Source organism: Mytilus trossulus, chromosome 6 (genome assembly GCF_036588685.1).
Source record: "Mytilus trossulus isolate FHL-02 chromosome 6, PNRI_Mtr1.1.1.hap1, whole genome shotgun sequence".
Taxonomy (NCBI): domain Eukaryota; kingdom Metazoa; phylum Mollusca; class Bivalvia; order Mytilida; family Mytilidae; genus Mytilus; species Mytilus trossulus.
In genome coordinates, this window is record NC_086378.1 from 5,868,500 (window position 1) to 5,888,417 (window position 19,918).

At 31.3% G+C, this 19,918-nt stretch overlaps 1 protein-coding gene and 1 long non-coding RNA gene across 2 annotated transcripts; both read left to right on the forward strand.

Annotated features, from left to right (window-relative positions):
* The first annotated feature begins 3,453 nt into the window (after positions 1-3,453).
* On the forward strand, positions 3,454-7,588 carry LOC134723158 (uncharacterized). Its single transcript, XR_010107995.1, has 4 exons — positions 3,454-3,606; positions 5,341-5,399; positions 5,953-6,102; positions 7,505-7,588. It is a non-coding gene; the product is annotated as an uncharacterized LOC134723158 (long non-coding RNA).
* Positions 7,589-13,830: 6,242 nt separating this feature from the next.
* Positions 13,831-18,178, forward strand: LOC134720655 (leucine-rich repeat-containing protein 38-like). The gene is made up of 3 exons (XM_063583045.1): positions 13,831-13,955; positions 14,921-15,860; positions 17,601-18,178. The coding sequence occupies exons 2-3, from the start codon at positions 14,932-14,934 to the stop codon at positions 17,944-17,946; spliced, it is 1,275 nt and encodes a 424-aa protein (XP_063439115.1). The 5' UTR covers positions 13,831-13,955; positions 14,921-14,931; the 3' UTR covers positions 17,947-18,178.
* Positions 18,179-19,918: the final 1,740 nt, after the last annotated feature.

Consider the following 19,918-nt stretch of genomic DNA (forward strand, 5'->3'; position numbering starts at 1 on the left):
ACCTACCGAATTAGACTATTTACCGGAGGTGTTATCTCATAAACAACACGACGGGTGTCACATGTGGATCAGGTTCTGCTTACCCTTCCGTAGCAACTGAGATCAACCCTAGTTTTTGGTGGGGTTCGTGCTGTTTATTCTTTAATTTTCTATTTTGTGCCATGTGTACTGCTATTTGTCTGTTTATCCTTTTCATTTTTAGCCATGGCGTTGTCAGTTTATTTTCGATTTATGAGTTTGACTGTCCGTATCTGTCGTCCCTTTTTTTATACACATGTTTACAAATTTAAGAGCATTTTCTTATGTAAAACACAATCAGCTTTAAGTCTATATTATTTTAGATCTTGCAAATACAGGCAAACTGACTTTAAAAAAACTATCTAATTTCTGAGATTAAGCAAATACTTAATCATAAAATTGAGAATGGAAATGGTCAAAGAGACAAAAACCCGACCAAAGAAAAAAAAACAAACAGCAGAAGGTCACCAACAGGTCTTCAATGTAGCGAGAAATTCCCGCACCCGGAGGCGTCCTTCAGCTGGCCCCTAAACAAATATATTCTAGTTCAGTGATAATGAACGCCATACTATTTTCCAAATTGTACACAAGAAACCAAATTTAAAATAATACAAGACTAACAAAGGGCAGAGGCTCCTGACTTGGGACAGGCGCAAACATGCCGCGGGGTTAAACATGTTTGTGAGATCTCAACCCTTCCCCTATACCTCTAGCCAATATAGCAAAGTAAACGCATAACAGTACGCACATAAAAATTCAGTTCAAGAGAAGTCTGAGTCTGATGTCAGAAGATGTAACCAAAGAAAATAAACAAAATGACAATAATACATAAGTAACAACAGACTACTAGCAGTTAACTGACATGCCAGCTCCAGACTTGAATAAAACTGACTGAAAGATTATGATTTCATCATATGAACATCAGTCCGATACGCCACTTTGGCTTTATCGGCTACAATAACATGGTATTGTTTTATCATTCAGATTTAATTATGAGTTCACCATATCAGGACAGAATTTGTTTGGTACAATATCATATGGCCCAGTTCGTCAGACCCCTCCCCTGATCTGAATCAGCGATAGTTATCTGTTTATCTGATTGCAAAAATATTTTCCCTCTTTTCAGTTGTTCTTTTTGCGATTTTATCCATTTATAGTAGGGCATTATATGAAAAACCGTTAAGTGTGCAGAACTAAGATGCTTCACAGTTTATATAGATCTTTTAAATATTATACAAATAAGAGGTTAAACTAGCTATACAACCCGGTTTAACCCATCATTGTTTTCGTAAAATGCCTTTATCAAGTCAGGAATAAGGCAGTTGTTATTTTTACTTGATCTGTTGATGGATAACGTTTGATTGTACCGGATTTATGGATTTCTCTTTTTTGAAAATGCCTTGGAATTCGGTGTTTTTGTTTAACATTTTTTGCATTATATGTTAGCTAATTTTTTGTTAACACGTAAAAATGCAATGTTAAGATTTCATGTTTACATAGCTTCTCATTTATACTAAATTTTAAAGGTTTTATTGTCATGTTAGAAGAATTTTAATTAAAACAGCTTTGATGTTAAATTACATTTTTTCTTGAATGTCATTATTCATGTCAATTTTTGAAAAAAATAAAGTATTATGTTGGCAACTTATTTATAACATTGAAGACAAAACTTCATGAACTTAATGCACGGAAAGAGCTAATATTGAATTACCTTCAAAGGTATTAGGTTCCTGTATCGCATTTTACACTTCAAAGATAATTCTTTTATTTGGTTTTAGAAAAAACCTAATACCAAAATAAAATAAAGAGATGTGGTATGATTGATATTGAGACAACTATACACCAAGAATCAAACTTAAAAAACATAAAATAGTAATGGATGCTACAAGGAAGAGATTTGATACCACCAAACTGCAAGGTCCAGAAGTAAGAATAGCATTTTCAATCGAGCTTAAGAACAGGTTCCAACTCTTAGACGAACTAGAGGACATAGAAACATCCTGGGAAGGAGTAACAAAATGCTATAAAGAAACAGCAAGTAAAACCTTAGGTTTCAAAGAGCGTGGGCATAAGCCCTGGATCTCCAATGAGTCATGGAAACTTGTAGACGAGAGAAGACAACTAAAGGAAAGAACAAACAACAGTAGATCAGAAAGAGTCAAGAACAGTTTAAATGCCAAGTATAGCGACAAAGACAAGGAGGTAAAGAAAAGTATGAGAAATGACAAAAGGCAATGGACAGACAACTTAATTGAAGAAGCAGAAAAAGCAGCAAGCAATGGTATGATGAAAACAGTATATGAGGTTACTAGAACAATTTGCAATGAAAAACAGAAACCACATCAAGTCATCAAAGACAAGTCTGGAAATTTATTATCAACCCATGAAGAAAAACTTAAAAGATGGAAAGAACACTTTCAAGAAGTCTTGAATAGGCCTGAACCAGAAATAGCATGTATTTGGTTTTGATGTTATATTTGTTATTCTAATAGGATTTTGTCTAATGCTTAGTCCGTTTCTGTGTCTGTTACATTTTATTGTTGTGTCGTTCTTTTCCTCTGATATTTAATGCATTTCCCTCAGTTTTAGTTTGTTACCCCGATTTATTTTTTTGTCCATAAATTTATGAGTTTTGAACAGCGGTATACTACTTTTGCCTTTATTTACTCATAACTAAGTTGAACCAGTTTTGTGAAAGACGCAAACCAATATTAATAATGTAAATCTACGAGTGTAACATATTAACTGAGATATGTAAAACGCTATACGATAGAGCGGATGGTATCGATAGCCCGAAATTGGAAGTCGACAAAGTAAAATGAACTACCCGTTGTAAATTAAATAAATCAAAATGTGTTTTTCTTTCAGAGGTCTTTTCATTGTTTCATTGTGATGTAGATCTGACACTTCACTATCAGTGACACCAATCCATAGTTTATTAAAAGAGGGACGAAAGATACCAAAGGGACAGTCAAACTCATAAATCTAAAACAAACTGACAACACCATGGCTAAAAATGAAAAAAAGACAAACAGAAAAACAATAGTACACATAACACAACATAGAAAACTAAAGAATAAACAACACATACCCCACCAAAAACTAGGGGTGATCTCAGGTGCTACAGAAGGGTAAGACTATGCGACTAAATACTGCACATGCGCAGAAATTAACAGGTGGACTTCATAAATTTATTGCGTCTGAACCACTTCTATGGAGTTACTTCATCACGAACGATCTAAATCCAAGAATTTGAAATCTTGGAAATCAGTACACACGAAAACTATGAGAAGTATAATAAATTTTGCGGTTTATTCCCTTAATTTAACCGATTTTTCTATGTCGGTGCATTTAAGGTGCTTTACATACCAATCAAATGATCTTGTTTCCTGCACATTGTGGTTTTGTCGATATTTTTATCAAAATGAGAGAATTATGAAAGATTAATTTAAATGACATCAAGCATGAAAATATGCACGATTACATAACAAAACGCTATATATTCAGGATATGATGTTACTATATAAACAACAAACACTCAGTTGAAGATTGCTTCTACATTCAACAAAATATTTTCAGCAACTTAAGGTAAGTCGTATAAAATGTTTAACGTTTTAGTAGCTCCTAACTTTAAGTTTATCTGGCTGCGTGTGACTTATTATTGTTTCAATATTCCTTTTTATAAAATGTTTTTGTTAGATACTGCATATAAAACATAGGCTTTTGGATGATAAAGCATATTTTAATTATCGAAACTGCATTTTGATTTTGACGCAGATTGTTCCTTACTTTGTACTAATCTAACATTAGACAATGGACATGACCAATGCTTTACTTATAATTTGGTGGTGTGTTATAGTTCGATAAATAAACTCATCATAGATACCAGGATTAAAATTTTATATTTATGCCAGACGCGCATTTCGTCTACAAATGACTCATCAGCGACGCTCGAATAAAAAAAAAAGGTTAAAAGGCCAAATAAAGTACGTAGTTGAAGAGCATTGAGGACCAAAAGTTTCTAAAAGTTATGCCAAATAAGAGTCAATTGTCCATTCGATATTGCGTGATCCCCTTTCACTTAAGGATGTACACCTCTGAGGAGCCAAACATTTCTAGAATTAAATTTTTTTCCTTAACCTGATTTTTGGGTTTAAAAGACTATAACAAAATAATTGGTGAAGAAAAAATCATAAGGTGGTGCACTTCTTTTTTTGCTACGGCCCTTTGAAAATGCCCAATTTTGATGATTTTCCCATTTTCATCAAATTTTACCTATTTTTGATCTATTATTGTGAAAAAAATAACAGTTCCACAATTAAACTTTTTTTCATACTTTCTATAAAGATGAAGTGGATCAATCTGGAATAATTTTACTTAAAAAAACTATAGGTAGCTGTTAATATAAGAAAGTTTTATCATATTTTGACGCTTTTTTATGTAAAATTTACCATGCTGTCAATTTTCTATTTTTGTGATTTTTCTCAGTTTTAAGAACAAAATGCATATTATTCCAACTTTTTTGTTATAAATGATTGATAACATACATACCTAAGAAATTTGAAAAGACCAAAATGATATGGGATGTACATGATTCTTGTAAAATAATTTTTTGTATCCCACACCCATTTTCTCAATCTTTTGGCTAAAAATGCTGACCTGATTGGTCGTAAAATTTGAAAACTGGATTACTCAAAAACAGTTCACTGTAAAACACAATTTTTTCACAGAGTTATGTTTGATTAATATATTTTTAAAAAATCATTGATATTTTCCACTTGTATCACATGTTTTGGAAATGATTCAAGAACGAGACTGAACGAGACTGAAAAGTCAGAAGAATACATCCTTAGTATAACTATATTCTATATGATTATCAAGACAGGTGCAACTAGTGAAATAGTCGTGACTCCTCCGGAAGACATGAGTTGAACCCATCATTTTTGGTGGGATTCGTTTTGTTCAGTTTACTTTTTATGTAGCGTTTAATGAGCTTTGTTGACTTTCAAATGTTTGGCTTTGAGAGTTCCTGATGAAAGTAAATCCAGAAAATCGCTTCGGACGCATGCAATTGTTGTTTTCAATTCATATTTTTCTCAGTCATCTTCCATTTTTGCCATGACGTTGTAATTTTTCTCAACTTGTGAGTTTCGGATGTCCATTTTGTATCTTCTACATATTTATATTTTCGTGTTTTGATACCATCCTGTTGTGACTACGTCTCGCGTTGATATGATTCTAATTTATTACACAGAAGGCTTTTTCTGATTGTAATTTGTCCAACGATTATCGGTATTTTACTTTGTTATTTACCTCTTTTAGAAATAAAAAGATGAAATTGGAAATTGTGGTTACAACTTTACTCCTCATCATGGCATTTGGTAAGCATCTCATTAATGATAATGTTAATAAAACAGGAATCACATCATACATTATTATTTGATTGGAATCTTTAGTAGTGAAAATCTAAACAACAATTTTCATACACACAATTTCAAGCACAAAAAACACATATTTTTTTTTTAGTTTTATCAAAAATAAATGTCACAGATGATGAAACATAAAAGAAATTCTTAAGAATAGTCATTGAATAGATAATAAAAAAACTTAAGCTTGATTAAGCCATTCCATTTTAACAGGAAATGATCCAAGATTGTATAACTAATCATCTGATATTTCAAATGACAAAACACGGTAATATGAAAATATAATATCACCACCACTCCGATCAACGCCAGTTTTCATAAGTCACTAAAACCACATACAAATGTTAGAAGTTGTGTAATATAAGGTAGAAACTAATACTGGAACATGAATACATTTTACCCTCAAGTTATATACTTTTTCAAACGTGTATAATTAACATCGACATGGTTTAAAATCTTATCTTTACATTTTTTGTAAATATTCAACTTGTAATTATTTTACAACCAGGCATACAGACATCTAGCCAAGCGTCGTGTACGGCTTTGTGTACTGACTTCAACCACGAACGTTGTTATGGCTGTTGTCATGCCAAAGACTGCTTCAGGGGTGGAGATTGCGATACGTTGACAAAAAGATGCGTTTGTAATGGATGCATGGGTAAGATTAAATTTTTGTTTACATTTTAATGTTGTGTTTTTGTTGTGTCGTAGTTATCCTCTTATATTTCATGCGTTTACCTCAGTTTTAGTTTGTAACTCGGATTTGTTTTTTCTCAATCGATTTATAAATTTCGATCAGCGGTATACTACTGTTGCCTTTTATTTACAATAATATTCCAGAAAAGCACTTTAACACACGAAAGTGAACAAGTTGTTTTAGCTACATTTTAATAAAGACTAACAACATGAAGGCATTTAGCTTGCAGAAACAACTACTGATAAACCGCCAAAAATATACTGTTCTCTATGTTTGTGCTTTTTCGCATTTCCTGACCGGTGTGAGAAAAATCCGTTCCTTGCAAAATGTTTGGTTGAAATTAATTGAATTGTGACGTTAAATTTTCTCGTTTTCTTCTGAATTTTCTTATTTTGACGTCATGAAAATAGGCGACCATGTCTGATGACATCATATCAAAAGTACACAACTTTCCTCAAATCTTTGAAAAGGAAGGATAAAAATCATAAGAGAAACAGATTCCACCACTGTAACTCGTGTATTACGATATTTCTCCACTCTCAATAGTTAAATTTTAATTATTTAAAAAGCTCGGCAAGCCTCGCGCTTTGAATATTAAAAATTAACTGTCTCGAGTGGAGAAATATCGTAATACACTTGTTGCAGTTGTGGAATCTATATTTCCTTTTATACAACTTTCACGCAATTCTCTGAAACGTGGAAAAAAAATGTTATGTTCATTTATAGCATTGGGTCGATACCACTTCTGGACTGTTAGGGTTACATCGGCTTAAGTAATGACAATACTTTTAACATTTTTATTTCTTAGCTTCTCAGTTGATAAATTTAAGACACTATCGAAAAACTAAGATCAACCCACCTAAGGCAAAGTTTACCTTAGATACATTGGCTATTATTTTAAGTTTCTTTAAATCACATATCTCTTAATGTTTCTGTCCATTTATATACCCGTTACTCTCAAATGTGTAGGCTTGAGCATCCATGTTAATATTAATCTCTGAAAGCGCGTCAAACAAACAAAATATAAGAAGTCTTATTCTTATTTTGCTTTCACTTTGTAAATATCACTGCTGTTAAATAATTAAATTGTTGAAATTTGTACTATTTTAAATATCAAATGCATTTTTTTTTAAGATTTTCATTATTTTCAACATTGCTGATGTTTTCAAAATTTGACTTTCATTGACTGTTCGGTATTTTCAACATTAAAAGGGGATGTGTTTTTAAGCAAGAATTGTATCACTCGGCAGTATTTTCAAATAAATTAGATACAAACTAAAAAAGAGAATAAACTATTACATTTATTTCATATCCTCGTCTGTTCGATAATAAACCGATATATATTCTTTGTATTTCTTTTCAGGAATGAAAGCTGCAGGAGGAAAACCTATGTAAACATTCTTATCAATATCGTTAGTTTAAAAACTTGCGAATAAACTTATCCGTATAAGGAATTGGTGTCTTGTTATCATTATTACTCCATTTGATTTGCAGTTTTTTTACAGCTTGTACAAGATATTGGTAACAGGGGTGGGCACGATTACTGACAAATGTAATCGATTAATAATCGATAACATGAAGGATTTTCGTGCAATCGATTAATAATCGATTACACTTATTTTAGTATGTAATCGATTACAATCGATTAAGTAATGTCAGTAATTACATTACTTTTCGATTACTGTCGATTACACGCTTAAAAAAATGAACAAAGTTTAAACACAACTATGTTGCTCAACTTATTTAGAACGATTACACGCTTACAAAAAATGAACAAAGTTTAAACACAACTATGTTGCTCAACTTATTTAGAACATTAGAAAAACAGCTTTAAAAGCATGGTTAATAAAATGTTATTTTGACAGTTGTTTTCCAGATGGAAGCTCTTTCAGAGGGTTTAAACTATATTAAAATCTTAAGTGAGTGATGATCAACATGAGAACATGTATATGCAACCATTGCATCAACTGCTTCTTAATATTGCAGTTAATTTTCTCAACGGTTTGCAAAGTTTTTCTGTTATAAAGACTTCATTTTGATATAATAATAACTTATTATTATCAGATGTATTTGAATAAAATTTAATCTTGGCAATGAGAGAGGTTTCCTTTCTATGAATATATATATAATATATATAACTCGTCTAAACATCAACCCAACAATGTTAGACCTGTAAATTTGATTTTTCAAATTTTTGGTTCTTACCTCGCCGGGATTCGAACCCATGCTACTGTGATATCGTGGTATATATTATAAAAAAAAAAAAAAAGTTAAAAGATGAAAATTTATAATTTATAATAAAATGAATGAATTATCATTGGATAATCCCCCTAATAAAACTGTCAATGGAGAATAATTTATAACCTAGGGGCATATATAGTGAATAAATCTCTCAATTATATAATTAATTAGACTTAATTGATATCAAAACAAAGTCTGTGTCTCCTTGATTAGAAGCCTTTGGTCATCTGATTAGTAAAAACAAGAAGATTGTTGAGATTTCAAAATCATAAACAATATACATTTTAGTGGCAAAATTTGAATACATGTATCTATTACTGAATAAAAAATTTAATGCATCGGTTGATTATCAAAATGATTTTATATTCTTTCCTTTAGATCCACACTGATTTGTACAACAATCGACTGTTTATGAAAATTTCTCTATACTTTAAAAGTTTACAAATATCTCGAAGCTTCATGCGAATTCAAGTATAAACACTAATATATAAATTTATTTGATGTCATACCATTATGACGAATCAATGGTTATCTATTCTAAGATAAATTGATTGATTAATTGTTGGTTGCTTTTCGCTGCATTAGCACAAAAATGCTATATCGTGGCAATAAGATATATCGTAACTCTTATTGAAAATTAAGCTTTAAGGATGTCTGCTGCTCTAATTTAAAATAACAAGGATTTCATGTGGTTGCTTAAAATGAAAACAACATTGATATTTAAACAAAATAAAGTAATAAAATCATTAATCTCGTGTGTAGTTTTCAAAATACGAGACATTTAGAAAATGGCGGGAAAAAGGCTTTCTTCAGACTTTACTATTTGTTAACATTGGAATTGTTTTTTACCCTTTAAACCAAGAAAAAATAACAAGGATTTCATGCCGCCGGAATACTAAATCTTAAATGATCTATTGAACAGATTTATGAAGACAAAAGTGGGGTGTCGTGTAAAAAAAAAAATTAATACATTTAGATGGATAAAACCTGAGAAAATCGAAAATATGACAAGAATTCAAAAACATGACCAGCAGACATCCTTAAGGAATTTTATAACAATTACACTTACTACTTCCATGCAGTACATAACAAAACTTAAGACTACATGTGTTTTCCTATTTTGAATTTATTTTTAACTTTTTTGTTTAATTATATAAAAGGTCTAGAAGTATTGACAAACATTAAAAGTCTTTTATTTCAAATGCTAGAAATATAGTAAATGTGTAAGAAGATCTGGTTAATCTTATAAACTCTAAGTAATATTAATACACTCTATTTTATCAGTACTATAAACTGATGAATACATGCAGTTGTCTTTTTTAATTTCAATTATAGGTTTTATTTTATCAAACTATTTTAATAAAGTAATCGAAATGAAATCGAAATAATCGATGATTACATCATAATTTTTGCTGTAATCGATTAAATTACGATTACATGTAATAGAAAATATGGTCGATTACAGATTACTGTCGATTACTTGAAAAAATGTAATCAATTACAATCGATTACGATTACAGATTACGATTCCCCATCCCTGATATTTGGTAAAGAGACCTTTTCAAGATTCACTTTCTAAAAATAAAATTGAGGTTTAGAAGCTAATTAAGACAAGAATTCAACAAAATCAAATCTCTGAAAATAAACAAATACAAGTCAAGAGTTTTTTTGATAACTAAGTGTTACAACATTGTGGTTCTCTCCACACACAAAATGTGGTAGTAGGAACATTTAAAAACTCAAAGCGTCATGACGAAAAAAACGAACATCGACAAACAAACCTACAAAACACAACATAGAAAACTGCCTACAGGACAACAGAAAAAAAAACAACAAAAAAGTGGGGGTTACCACATGTGCTCCGGAAGGGTGAGTTCTTACTGCTCTAGTTGTGGCACCCGTTATGGGACTTTAAAAAAAAAAAAATGTTACATAAAAACTGTGTTACCTGTTTTGGACTGTCGCTAACTGTATGAATTGAAATTCTGATTTTACGTTGAACGATTTTCATAACTGGAATGACTTTGATAAAAAAAAAAAACTAAGGATTTTCTTATCCCAGGCATAGATTACCTTAGCCGTATTTGGCAAAACTTTTTGGAATTTTGGATTCTCAATATGCTCTTCAACTTTTTACATGTTTGGCTTTATAAATATTTTGTTATGAGCGTCACTGATGAGTCTTATGTAGACGAAACGCGCGTCTGGCGTACTAAATTATAATCCTGGTACCTTTGATAACTATTTGATACCAATTTCCCAACATCAAACATAAAATAAGATTTTCTACTGTTTTTATATCACTTAAGCAGGGAGAAATGTGCAATAAGTTGTTTAACAAAAGATGTTTTAGTCTATCAATTTATAATGATTGCTTCAAATAATGCTATGCAAAGTGTTCAGTGTTATATAACGAACAGTTGCCTAACGGCTGAAAACATAACAGTAATGAAATCATAAGATTTTCGTATTGCATGACTATCTTGAACACATGCAAAGATTCAAACAAATAATGATATCGCTAAATTTGCTGTTAACTTAACTTTTGAATTTTTGAAACACTAAGGCTTTTTTACCTCAGGAATAGATTACCTTAGCTGTATTTGGCAAAACGTTTAGGAGATTTTTATCATCAATGCTCTTCAACTGCGTACTGTTTATGTCCTTTTTAAGTTTTTCAATTTCGAACGTCACTGATGAGACTTTTGTAGACGAAACGCACGTATGACGAAAATACAAAATGTAATCCTAGTATCTATGATGAGTTTATTTATTTTTCATTTTTATACGCTAAAATATATTGGACAGGAACTTGAAACGGTGTATATTTGAAGTTCATCACTCGCGATTGTGGATGTATTGAGAATAGGCTAAATATGCTTTTCAAAATATCTTTATGATTATAATAACACTTTTTATAGGAACAAAATACATCAGTAGAATATACACATATAGCTATAGCCCCATAAAAGAAAAAAAAACAATGATTTGATAGGAAATAAAAGGGAATCGGAAAAAAAGACGAATGATTTGAAAAACAAATTAAACTAATACTAGTTAACAAAAATAAACTGAAAACATAATGGCAAAAAACGAAAAGATCAAAAGACAAACAACGGTAACAAAACACGACATAAAAAAGTTTAAACTCTGAGCAAACAGAAACCCCACACAAACCTTGTTTACAGGAAAAGCTGATCCTGTTTCACATGTAAGTAGTGATATAGTTAATTTTGATTATTATATGACTATAAATGATCTATTATCTCATTAGCTAAATGAAGGCAACAGTTGTATACGCTGTTCAATAGTCATTAATCAATTGAGTGAATACAAATCCGGGTTACATAGTAGAACCGAAAGAAAAACATCAACTATAACAGGAACACTGACCTGCAACAAAAAACGCCAGCATACATAGAAACGAACTTTTATATGGCATTTTTTAATTTTATTCATAAGGGCGTCAATGATCAGTATATTTACAGACAAAACGTGCGTCTGAAACAAATACAAAATTTCAGTTCCGGTATCGACGATGAGTTTTATCATAACAACTGCCATATCCTGTGTGACTTGGACTTGGTACAGGACATTTTAAGAAAAAAAATTGTTGGTTGAACCTGGTTTTATGATATTTTATGACTAATTAAACCTCTCGCTTATGTGGCAATGTTAAAAATACCACATCTTTAATGACAACACTACGGGACAGGAATACAGTACAAACAAGCACAATAACACTCCGCACAGAGAAATACATAAATAAATGATATGATAAAATATAAAAAATATGACAGTACATTACGATCGCCAGTACAAGCAAAAACAAGAAAACCTAGCACAAAGATATACATAAATAAATAATATAAAATTACATTACAATCCAGAATTACAACGAGAAAAAGCAAAAAAGCAAATGAAATCCTCTTTGAAGAAACATTATATCTATTGCGGCTAAAATGACGTATGATTGATATAACATGTGCATCATTATAACAAAAAAGTTGCATATCGTTATTTGCCACTTTATGTCAGACTGCATGCGATTGACTGACCGTTTTCCGTAAGCCCTGGTAGAATAATGTATCTATATATTATCTAAGCTGTAGGTTTTATTATTCTAAAAACAGCAATCTTAATCTGACAGAAGCTTTCACTTTCACGACTCAATCTTTACTTATCATAGCAGATCCAAGTATGAACATTCAAACTTTAAAATTATGAGACATGAACGCCGGCAAGGTACTTTTCCTTTCATTAATCAACAAACGCGAAAAACAGATGTTATGATAAAAAATGATAATGTATGTATAATGTCGTTTGACATAATTTCTCATTTAGATAAATATAACAAAGAATTTTACATGTAGCTTTGATGATTGCATATTCTAATTGACCTAATTATGAACATGTGCATGTCGTTTACTGAAGACACTCCTTCCTTGTGGTTAAAGGGGTATGAATACCAATGAGGCGTCTATTGGCTGTGTGGGATGCATACATTACTAAATTATTAAAACATTCGTGTCCAGCCGGAATAGGGACGTTTAGTTATATACCTCGTGGTGTAATGATCGTCCTTCCCATATGTCCTTTACAGAACACTCGGAACAACATTTTGCGAATTTACTTTTTTCATGACAAGTTTCTCATTCTTTAAATGTAACACATGATATACCCGTTTGTATCATTTTCAATTTTCATCAGTTGATATGGTCTATTGTTGTATTCTTTATATCAAGTTCGATGAGGTAGATGCATTCAATGTAGTAACCAACTTTTGAATTATTAAGTGGGGGAACATCATCTTTATAGTGGAAAGTGAGGTTAAAGGATGCTACTAACGTCTTAGAAGTTCTTGCATGACGTTAGCCACTTATAAATAAAAAACACGTCGTTTTTCAAAAATAGTCCATAATGCTTAACATGTATATTAACCATGTGTTACTATTGTTGCCTTTATTATGAATCAAGAAATTAAGTATCTTGATGTTTTGTTTGAATCGGAGTTATTTCAACAATGTTCGATTTATCCTCCATTAGAAAAGATATTTGTATCTACGTTGTCCATTCTTGTTTATGAAACAAAGTAGGACCAACTGCTTTTGTCTTTTAGTTCAAATATGGAAAACTTGTGTAAAGTGTAGAAAAGTCAAATGAATCAAGAGTCTTATATTTTATAACGTGCGTCTGGCATATTAAATTATAATTCTGGTACCTTTGATAACATTGTACAGATAATAGTATGTTGGTTAATCAATTCATTGAATTCACCACTTCTCTAAACTGTTTCATCCATTCCTTACATGTATGATGACATTTCTATTTACAGTTTAATGTACTATTACAATACATATAGATAAATGATATGTGTGTATATTCAATAGTTGATATCAACAAAATGACAACTTCAATTCGGAGGTTTGTGCATTATTGTGATAGATAATTGCACGATGATACATGTTATCTACAGTACAGATACAAAGTTCACCGTCAACAGTAAATGACTAATGTTAGACAGCATGTGGATACGTGGAGTAAATTATAAGTTTACAAAATCAAAAACAAAGGTACGGTTTTACTTTTCAATGAAATTTCAAAAAAAATGCAATACGTATATACTTTCTTTAATAAAAAAGCAGTTAATGTTAATATTATTTTATACATGAATGTAATAAAAAGCAAAGGAGTAGGTTCAGTAAAAACCCTTTTTGGCCCAACAAATATAAGATAAAATTGTGAAAATGTAATCGTCACGATATTTATTGGAAAGTAAAGTGCTTCCACTACATGAATAATGGCAGTTTTTTTACAATACAATGCACATATATCGGGTACTAGCATCATTAAATCATGCTAAATTACTGAAATCTTCCAAATTTTTGCATTTTAGTTAAATGTTAGAAGGTTTCCGTCTTAAATGAAAGTGGCCGCATTCGTTTTCATTCATAATATTGAAATGTAAGTTGTATTTTATGATAAGACATACTATATATAAAGGTTGAGGATGAACACGGATGCGGCCTCTTTCATTTTTGCCAAAAAGCATTTGAAAAGTGACGATTTATGGCATATTTGATAGAATTTTCATATTTCTGCTTGAATCGGAGCGTTTTTAATGACTTAATCAGTTAAAATCTTTCATACAAAATAATTTAATCATTTGAAATAGACACTTAAATGTTTAAAAAGTGCCTAAAATCTTTCGTTAGATAAACTTGAAAATTTGGCCGAATTCGGCCCTTACCGGACCTACAAAATAATGAAATCAAAACAAAAAGTCCTTTATCAAATGGCAAAATCAAAAATCAAGCACATCAAACGAATGGATAACAACTGTCTGTCATATTCCTGCCTTGGTTTATGTAGTCAATGGAAAAATATTTGGTCAATAAGATGCTACCATTCTTACGAAAAAATATATGCCAAAAAAAATAACAAAACGTCTTCAAGTAAGTGTACGATCTCCCTCACAAGTTTAACATGTTAAACCTAAACTTAATTCAAAATGACAAATACTTTTTTGTTATTTCAGGAAAAATCACTATGCATACCATGACATTGTATCCAGTCTTTGTAATTGTGGCTATTATCATCGACATTACCACTGGTTATGATCACATCTGTGCCGTCAAAGACACGAGTCTTGACTGCAGAAACAGAAACTTGTCATCGGTACCTAGTTTTGCTAACCTGCCAGATACTATTACACATTTAGATTTTTCGTTTAATAATATAAAAACTGTCAACAAATTTAACATATCACTGTCGTCTTCTATTGTTGAAATTTCATTTGCGCATAATATAATTACAACAATTCAGAAAAATGTTTTTGAAAACTTTTCAAATCTGGAACATATAGATCTTTCATACAACAAAATAGGCAAAGATTCAATTAAAAATAAAGATTTAGATACGGAAATGGGACGTGCTACACGTCTTACGCTAAAGGGTAATGATCTTGGATCATTAGAAGATCTAACATTTATATCTTTTTATTTTTTAAAGTTGGAATATCTTGATCTCTCCCATTGCTCTTTGAAATCTTTACGAGCTATGTCGATTGTTAATCTAGTAAATTTGAAATTTCTAAATCTGAGCTATAATTTCTTATCCGATTTTGATGAAGATTTTTTACAAGGAGAAATGGGCCTAGAACAACTTGACATAAGTTACAACAAAATAACAACCGTTAAGAAAGTGCCAGTGTTGATGGAATTGAAAGTATTACATATGGATTATAATGGTATAGATTTTATTAAAGACGGTGCATTTTCAACTTTACTTGGACTTGAAGTTCTGTCACTTGTTGGGAATAACATGAAAACATTACGTCCCTTTATGTTACCACTGAAGTCTATTTTCTCTCTCAAAGAGATCAGACTGGATAAAAACCCATGGCGATGTGATTGCAACATGAAATGGTTACTCAATGATATGGACGATGATTTTAACTTTAAAAACTTTACATTAATGTAAGTATATTAGATATTGTAATTGGAAACTTTATTGTAATTGGAAATATTCTGTTTGATTTGAAAACTATAAAGGTTTTTGTCTTGCTTTCAATTGTCGTCTTTTGAAGTCGTTAAAACTTCGGGATAAGGATTCGTGAATTAATCCAAAATTCGTTCCATCTCATGCTACAAACGAAGAAAAATAAGAAGAAAACTACAATTATTTTATAAAATTCAGAATAATAATGCCCCTGAATATTTATGTAACCTTGTGCCCCCTATAATTCAAAGTACAACACAGTATCCCTTGCGAAATGGACAAGATATCATTTTACCATTTTGCAGGCTGACACTGACTTCCCAATCCTTTATCCCATCAACAATTAAAATTTGGAATAATTTGAACATATCAGTTCGAAATGTAGACTCGTTATCAAATTTCAAAGTAGAATTAAAAAACTACGAAATTCGAAATGAGAATCAATCTAACTTAAAACATTATTTATATGGTCCAAGAAAATTGAACATAATATTAACCCAATTTAGATGTTCGTCATCGTTCTTGAATTGTGACTTGTTTAGAGCTACCATTATATCTGATCCAACATGTGGTTTGGATAGTGAGGACATGCACCATTTTTTCTTTGATTGTCCCTTCTATCTAAATGAAAGGGCTATTCTGTTTAATGGTCTCAGCTGGCTTCCCGAAGGCTGCGATTTGGACTAAACACTACTGGTTTTTGGAAAAGGATCTCTTTCCTATGATCAAAATGTGCAAATTGTTAAACAAGTATTCAATGTTATAAAGAGATCAAAACGATTCCTCGTAGTATAGTATCAACATAGGTAAAACGCACATCATCATCATTATCATCATCAACATAATCTCTGTCGATCTTTCCTCTACCCTCTACTTTTTTTCAGTATAGATAAGTAATATTTATGTTGTTTATATTATATGATGCATGCTCACGTTCAATTTGTATTGTTATATATATTGTATTGTGGAGAAGACTTTATAAGTATGTTTTACTTGTGTTTGATCCTTTTTCGCTTTGAGCAAATAAAATATGTTTAAACTTAAACAAACAGGGTTTACAACGTCTGCCAGAGATCTGATCATCAAACTCTCAACAGGAAACAAACACAATGAAAAAATTGACTATGAGTTGAAAAGTATAACAAATGCAGCCAATATAGTGGCCAACCGCGCTCAAGACAGACGCATTAACATTAACCGAATAAAGTAGACTTTTGAAAGACTTAATCCTATCCCAGCGTTTTTTTTAATTCATTTGTGTTAGTAATGTTTTTGTACTTCGTTTGCAATATCAATGAACTGATGAAATTGGTTATTTTTTTCCTCAATACAACAATCCTTGACTTGTATAATGTAGGCATTTGCATGAATCGAGAATTAACCTGTTGCCGAAAAAAACCCCATTATATTTCGTTAACCATATCAAATGTTAGTTTTCTGCTAGACAATGTTAAATTGAAATAAACAAAATACACACCAACTAAAGATTACACAGGCAAATTGGTTCAGCAGATTTCTGAGATTTGTGAAAAATCATACACGTAATTGCTATTAATTTTGGTCAATTTGGATTTCTTTCTTAAATGTATTGTTTTTATTTCCCTTTTTCAGTGACATCTGGTCTAGAAGAAATATTATTTTGAAAGTGGTAGTCGAGTTCCAAAAATTTGCAATTTGTTGCTGAAAAATTCTTCATGTATCTGTATTTTCTTTTTCAGATGTTCATTTCCTTCAAGACTTCGAGGAAAGAATATTTTTACTACATCTAGTAACGCGCTGACATGCAGGGCAGAATATTCCAGACTTACGTATATATTGATTTTATTTTTTTCCGCGAGTTTCATGGTGACGGGACTAATTTATGCAATTTATATCAAACGGAAGTATTTCAATTGTTTCAAGTGTTGTGAGCAGAAAGGAGGCGATTATGTCGCCGTATTTACAAATGACAATACCAATGCCGACGAAGGAACGAACGTCAAAATTACAACTGCAGACGATGAATCATTGGTTAAAAATGAAGAGAGGACGGGAAATGGACAAGTCCATTATTTCGATGTTTGATTTGTGGTTTTTGCGCTCAATAAGAGTCGTTAAATCTTACTGAAATTTTATTTTTTGTCATAGCCTCCTTCATTGCTTTAAACGTTTGGCGGTACCACTCGTTCAAAAGTTTAACTACCATTACATGGATAAGATTGATCGTTATACGATTGATGTTGGTAGTATTTTACTGCTAAATTCCTTGTGAGTAGTATGAAAAAATACTAAAAAATAAATTATTGAGTGATCTACAGTGTACGCGTGTGATTTTACAACAAATATGAGTGTGACGATGTGTTATTATTGCCAATGAGACAACTGTTAAAACATCGATGTTTAAATTTGTCCCTATGCTTATTCGGAACCTTTGATAAAATCATCTCAGAATGATGTTGCATTTTTCAAAGTATAATTGTATCATTGTACTTATAGCGCTGTATTTATAAGCTATGTTGTTTTGAGATGATTTTCAATGTTCCTTAGTTTTTGTTTATACCAACGGGTAATACCATGTTCAGACACTGTCTATAGGAGCGCCTTACTTGCCAATAAAGGATAGTTTTTTTTTTACTACATTTCGGTTGGAACCTTTGCTTGTAAACGGTCATTTCCCGGAGGACTAATTTAAGTGAGAGGTTTAGCTAGTTGTTAAACCAAGTATTATCAGCCATTTTCTGCTTAAGAAAATGCCTGTACCTATTCAGCCAAATGACAGTTGTTATCCATTCGTTTGATGTGTTTGAGCTTTTGATTTGGTCATTTGATTATGGGCTTTCCGTTTAGAAATTTTTCTCGGAGTTCAGTATTTTTCGGATTTAACTTTTTACCTTTTTATAGGCATTATTTGGAACAGTCATGATTTGAATTATTAATATTGTATTGCAATGTCATACAGTCCTATTGTGAAAATTCCTAATGGATGACTTTGACACAATATCGTTATCATTTGTTCAGTGATTCTGATCAAAGAAAGCAAATATGTATTTTTATACTTCAAAATATCTGTTCATAGACATATCCGAAAACTGGCTGCTAGCGTAGTGGCTGCTAGCGAATGGCTGCTAGCTTGAGCCTGGTGTTCAAAAATTTGCTGATTGAAAAATAGAACGTTTAAGTTAAAGTTTATATCAAAACAACTGTTACAGTATATAACTTCATTATCTTTGGTATCACTATGTTATCTATGTAAAGACAGTTGATATAAACAAACTTGCACAATCTGACTAAATACGGGATAACCAAAAAAAATCTGTCAAAACCGAAGTCCAAATTGTATACTCAACGAGAAAGAAATATGCATTTGATTGTAACCTAAAATTATTTTTCTATCTACCCGTTTATTAGTTTATGTTTTGCCTTTTTTACTACTTTGTTTTAAAGTGATTATTATAATTAAAATTAGAATAATTCAAACACCATAATTCCACGGAAAGGATAGTTCGCCCGTAATATTATATGGCTACTGCAATTATTTTCGACGTTATCAGTGACAAAAAAATGTCCGTTTATAAATCTATAAATTAGAGAGGCTCAAATACATAGAAATGTTTTTGGCTGAGTTTTTTTATGGCTTCTTTATTCATATAGGCTATTAGCTCTTCAATAATTTCGATTATTATATATCCTTGGCTTTCGAGTATTCGACCGATGAAATTTAATCCAGAAAATTTCTTCGGACACAGACGATCATATAAGCATAGTTTTCATTTCCACAGTAACTCGCCTGTACAGCCGCTGGTGGTCTGTCAGTCTTAGAGAGTATCATCGGCTTTTGATACTGACATGATATGGTAGCATTTTATTCTAAAATCGTTCGTTTATACATTTATAAATTATATAGAAACTACGTCTCAAATCCGTCAGGAAAGTTCACTGCAGATGCTTTTGGCTCGAGTTTTGTAATCCTTTGTGTTCATATGGCTCTTCAACGGTTTCTGCTCTTATACATCTTTGGCTTTTGAATATTCGATTGTGAACCTTTGGTGAAGGAAGA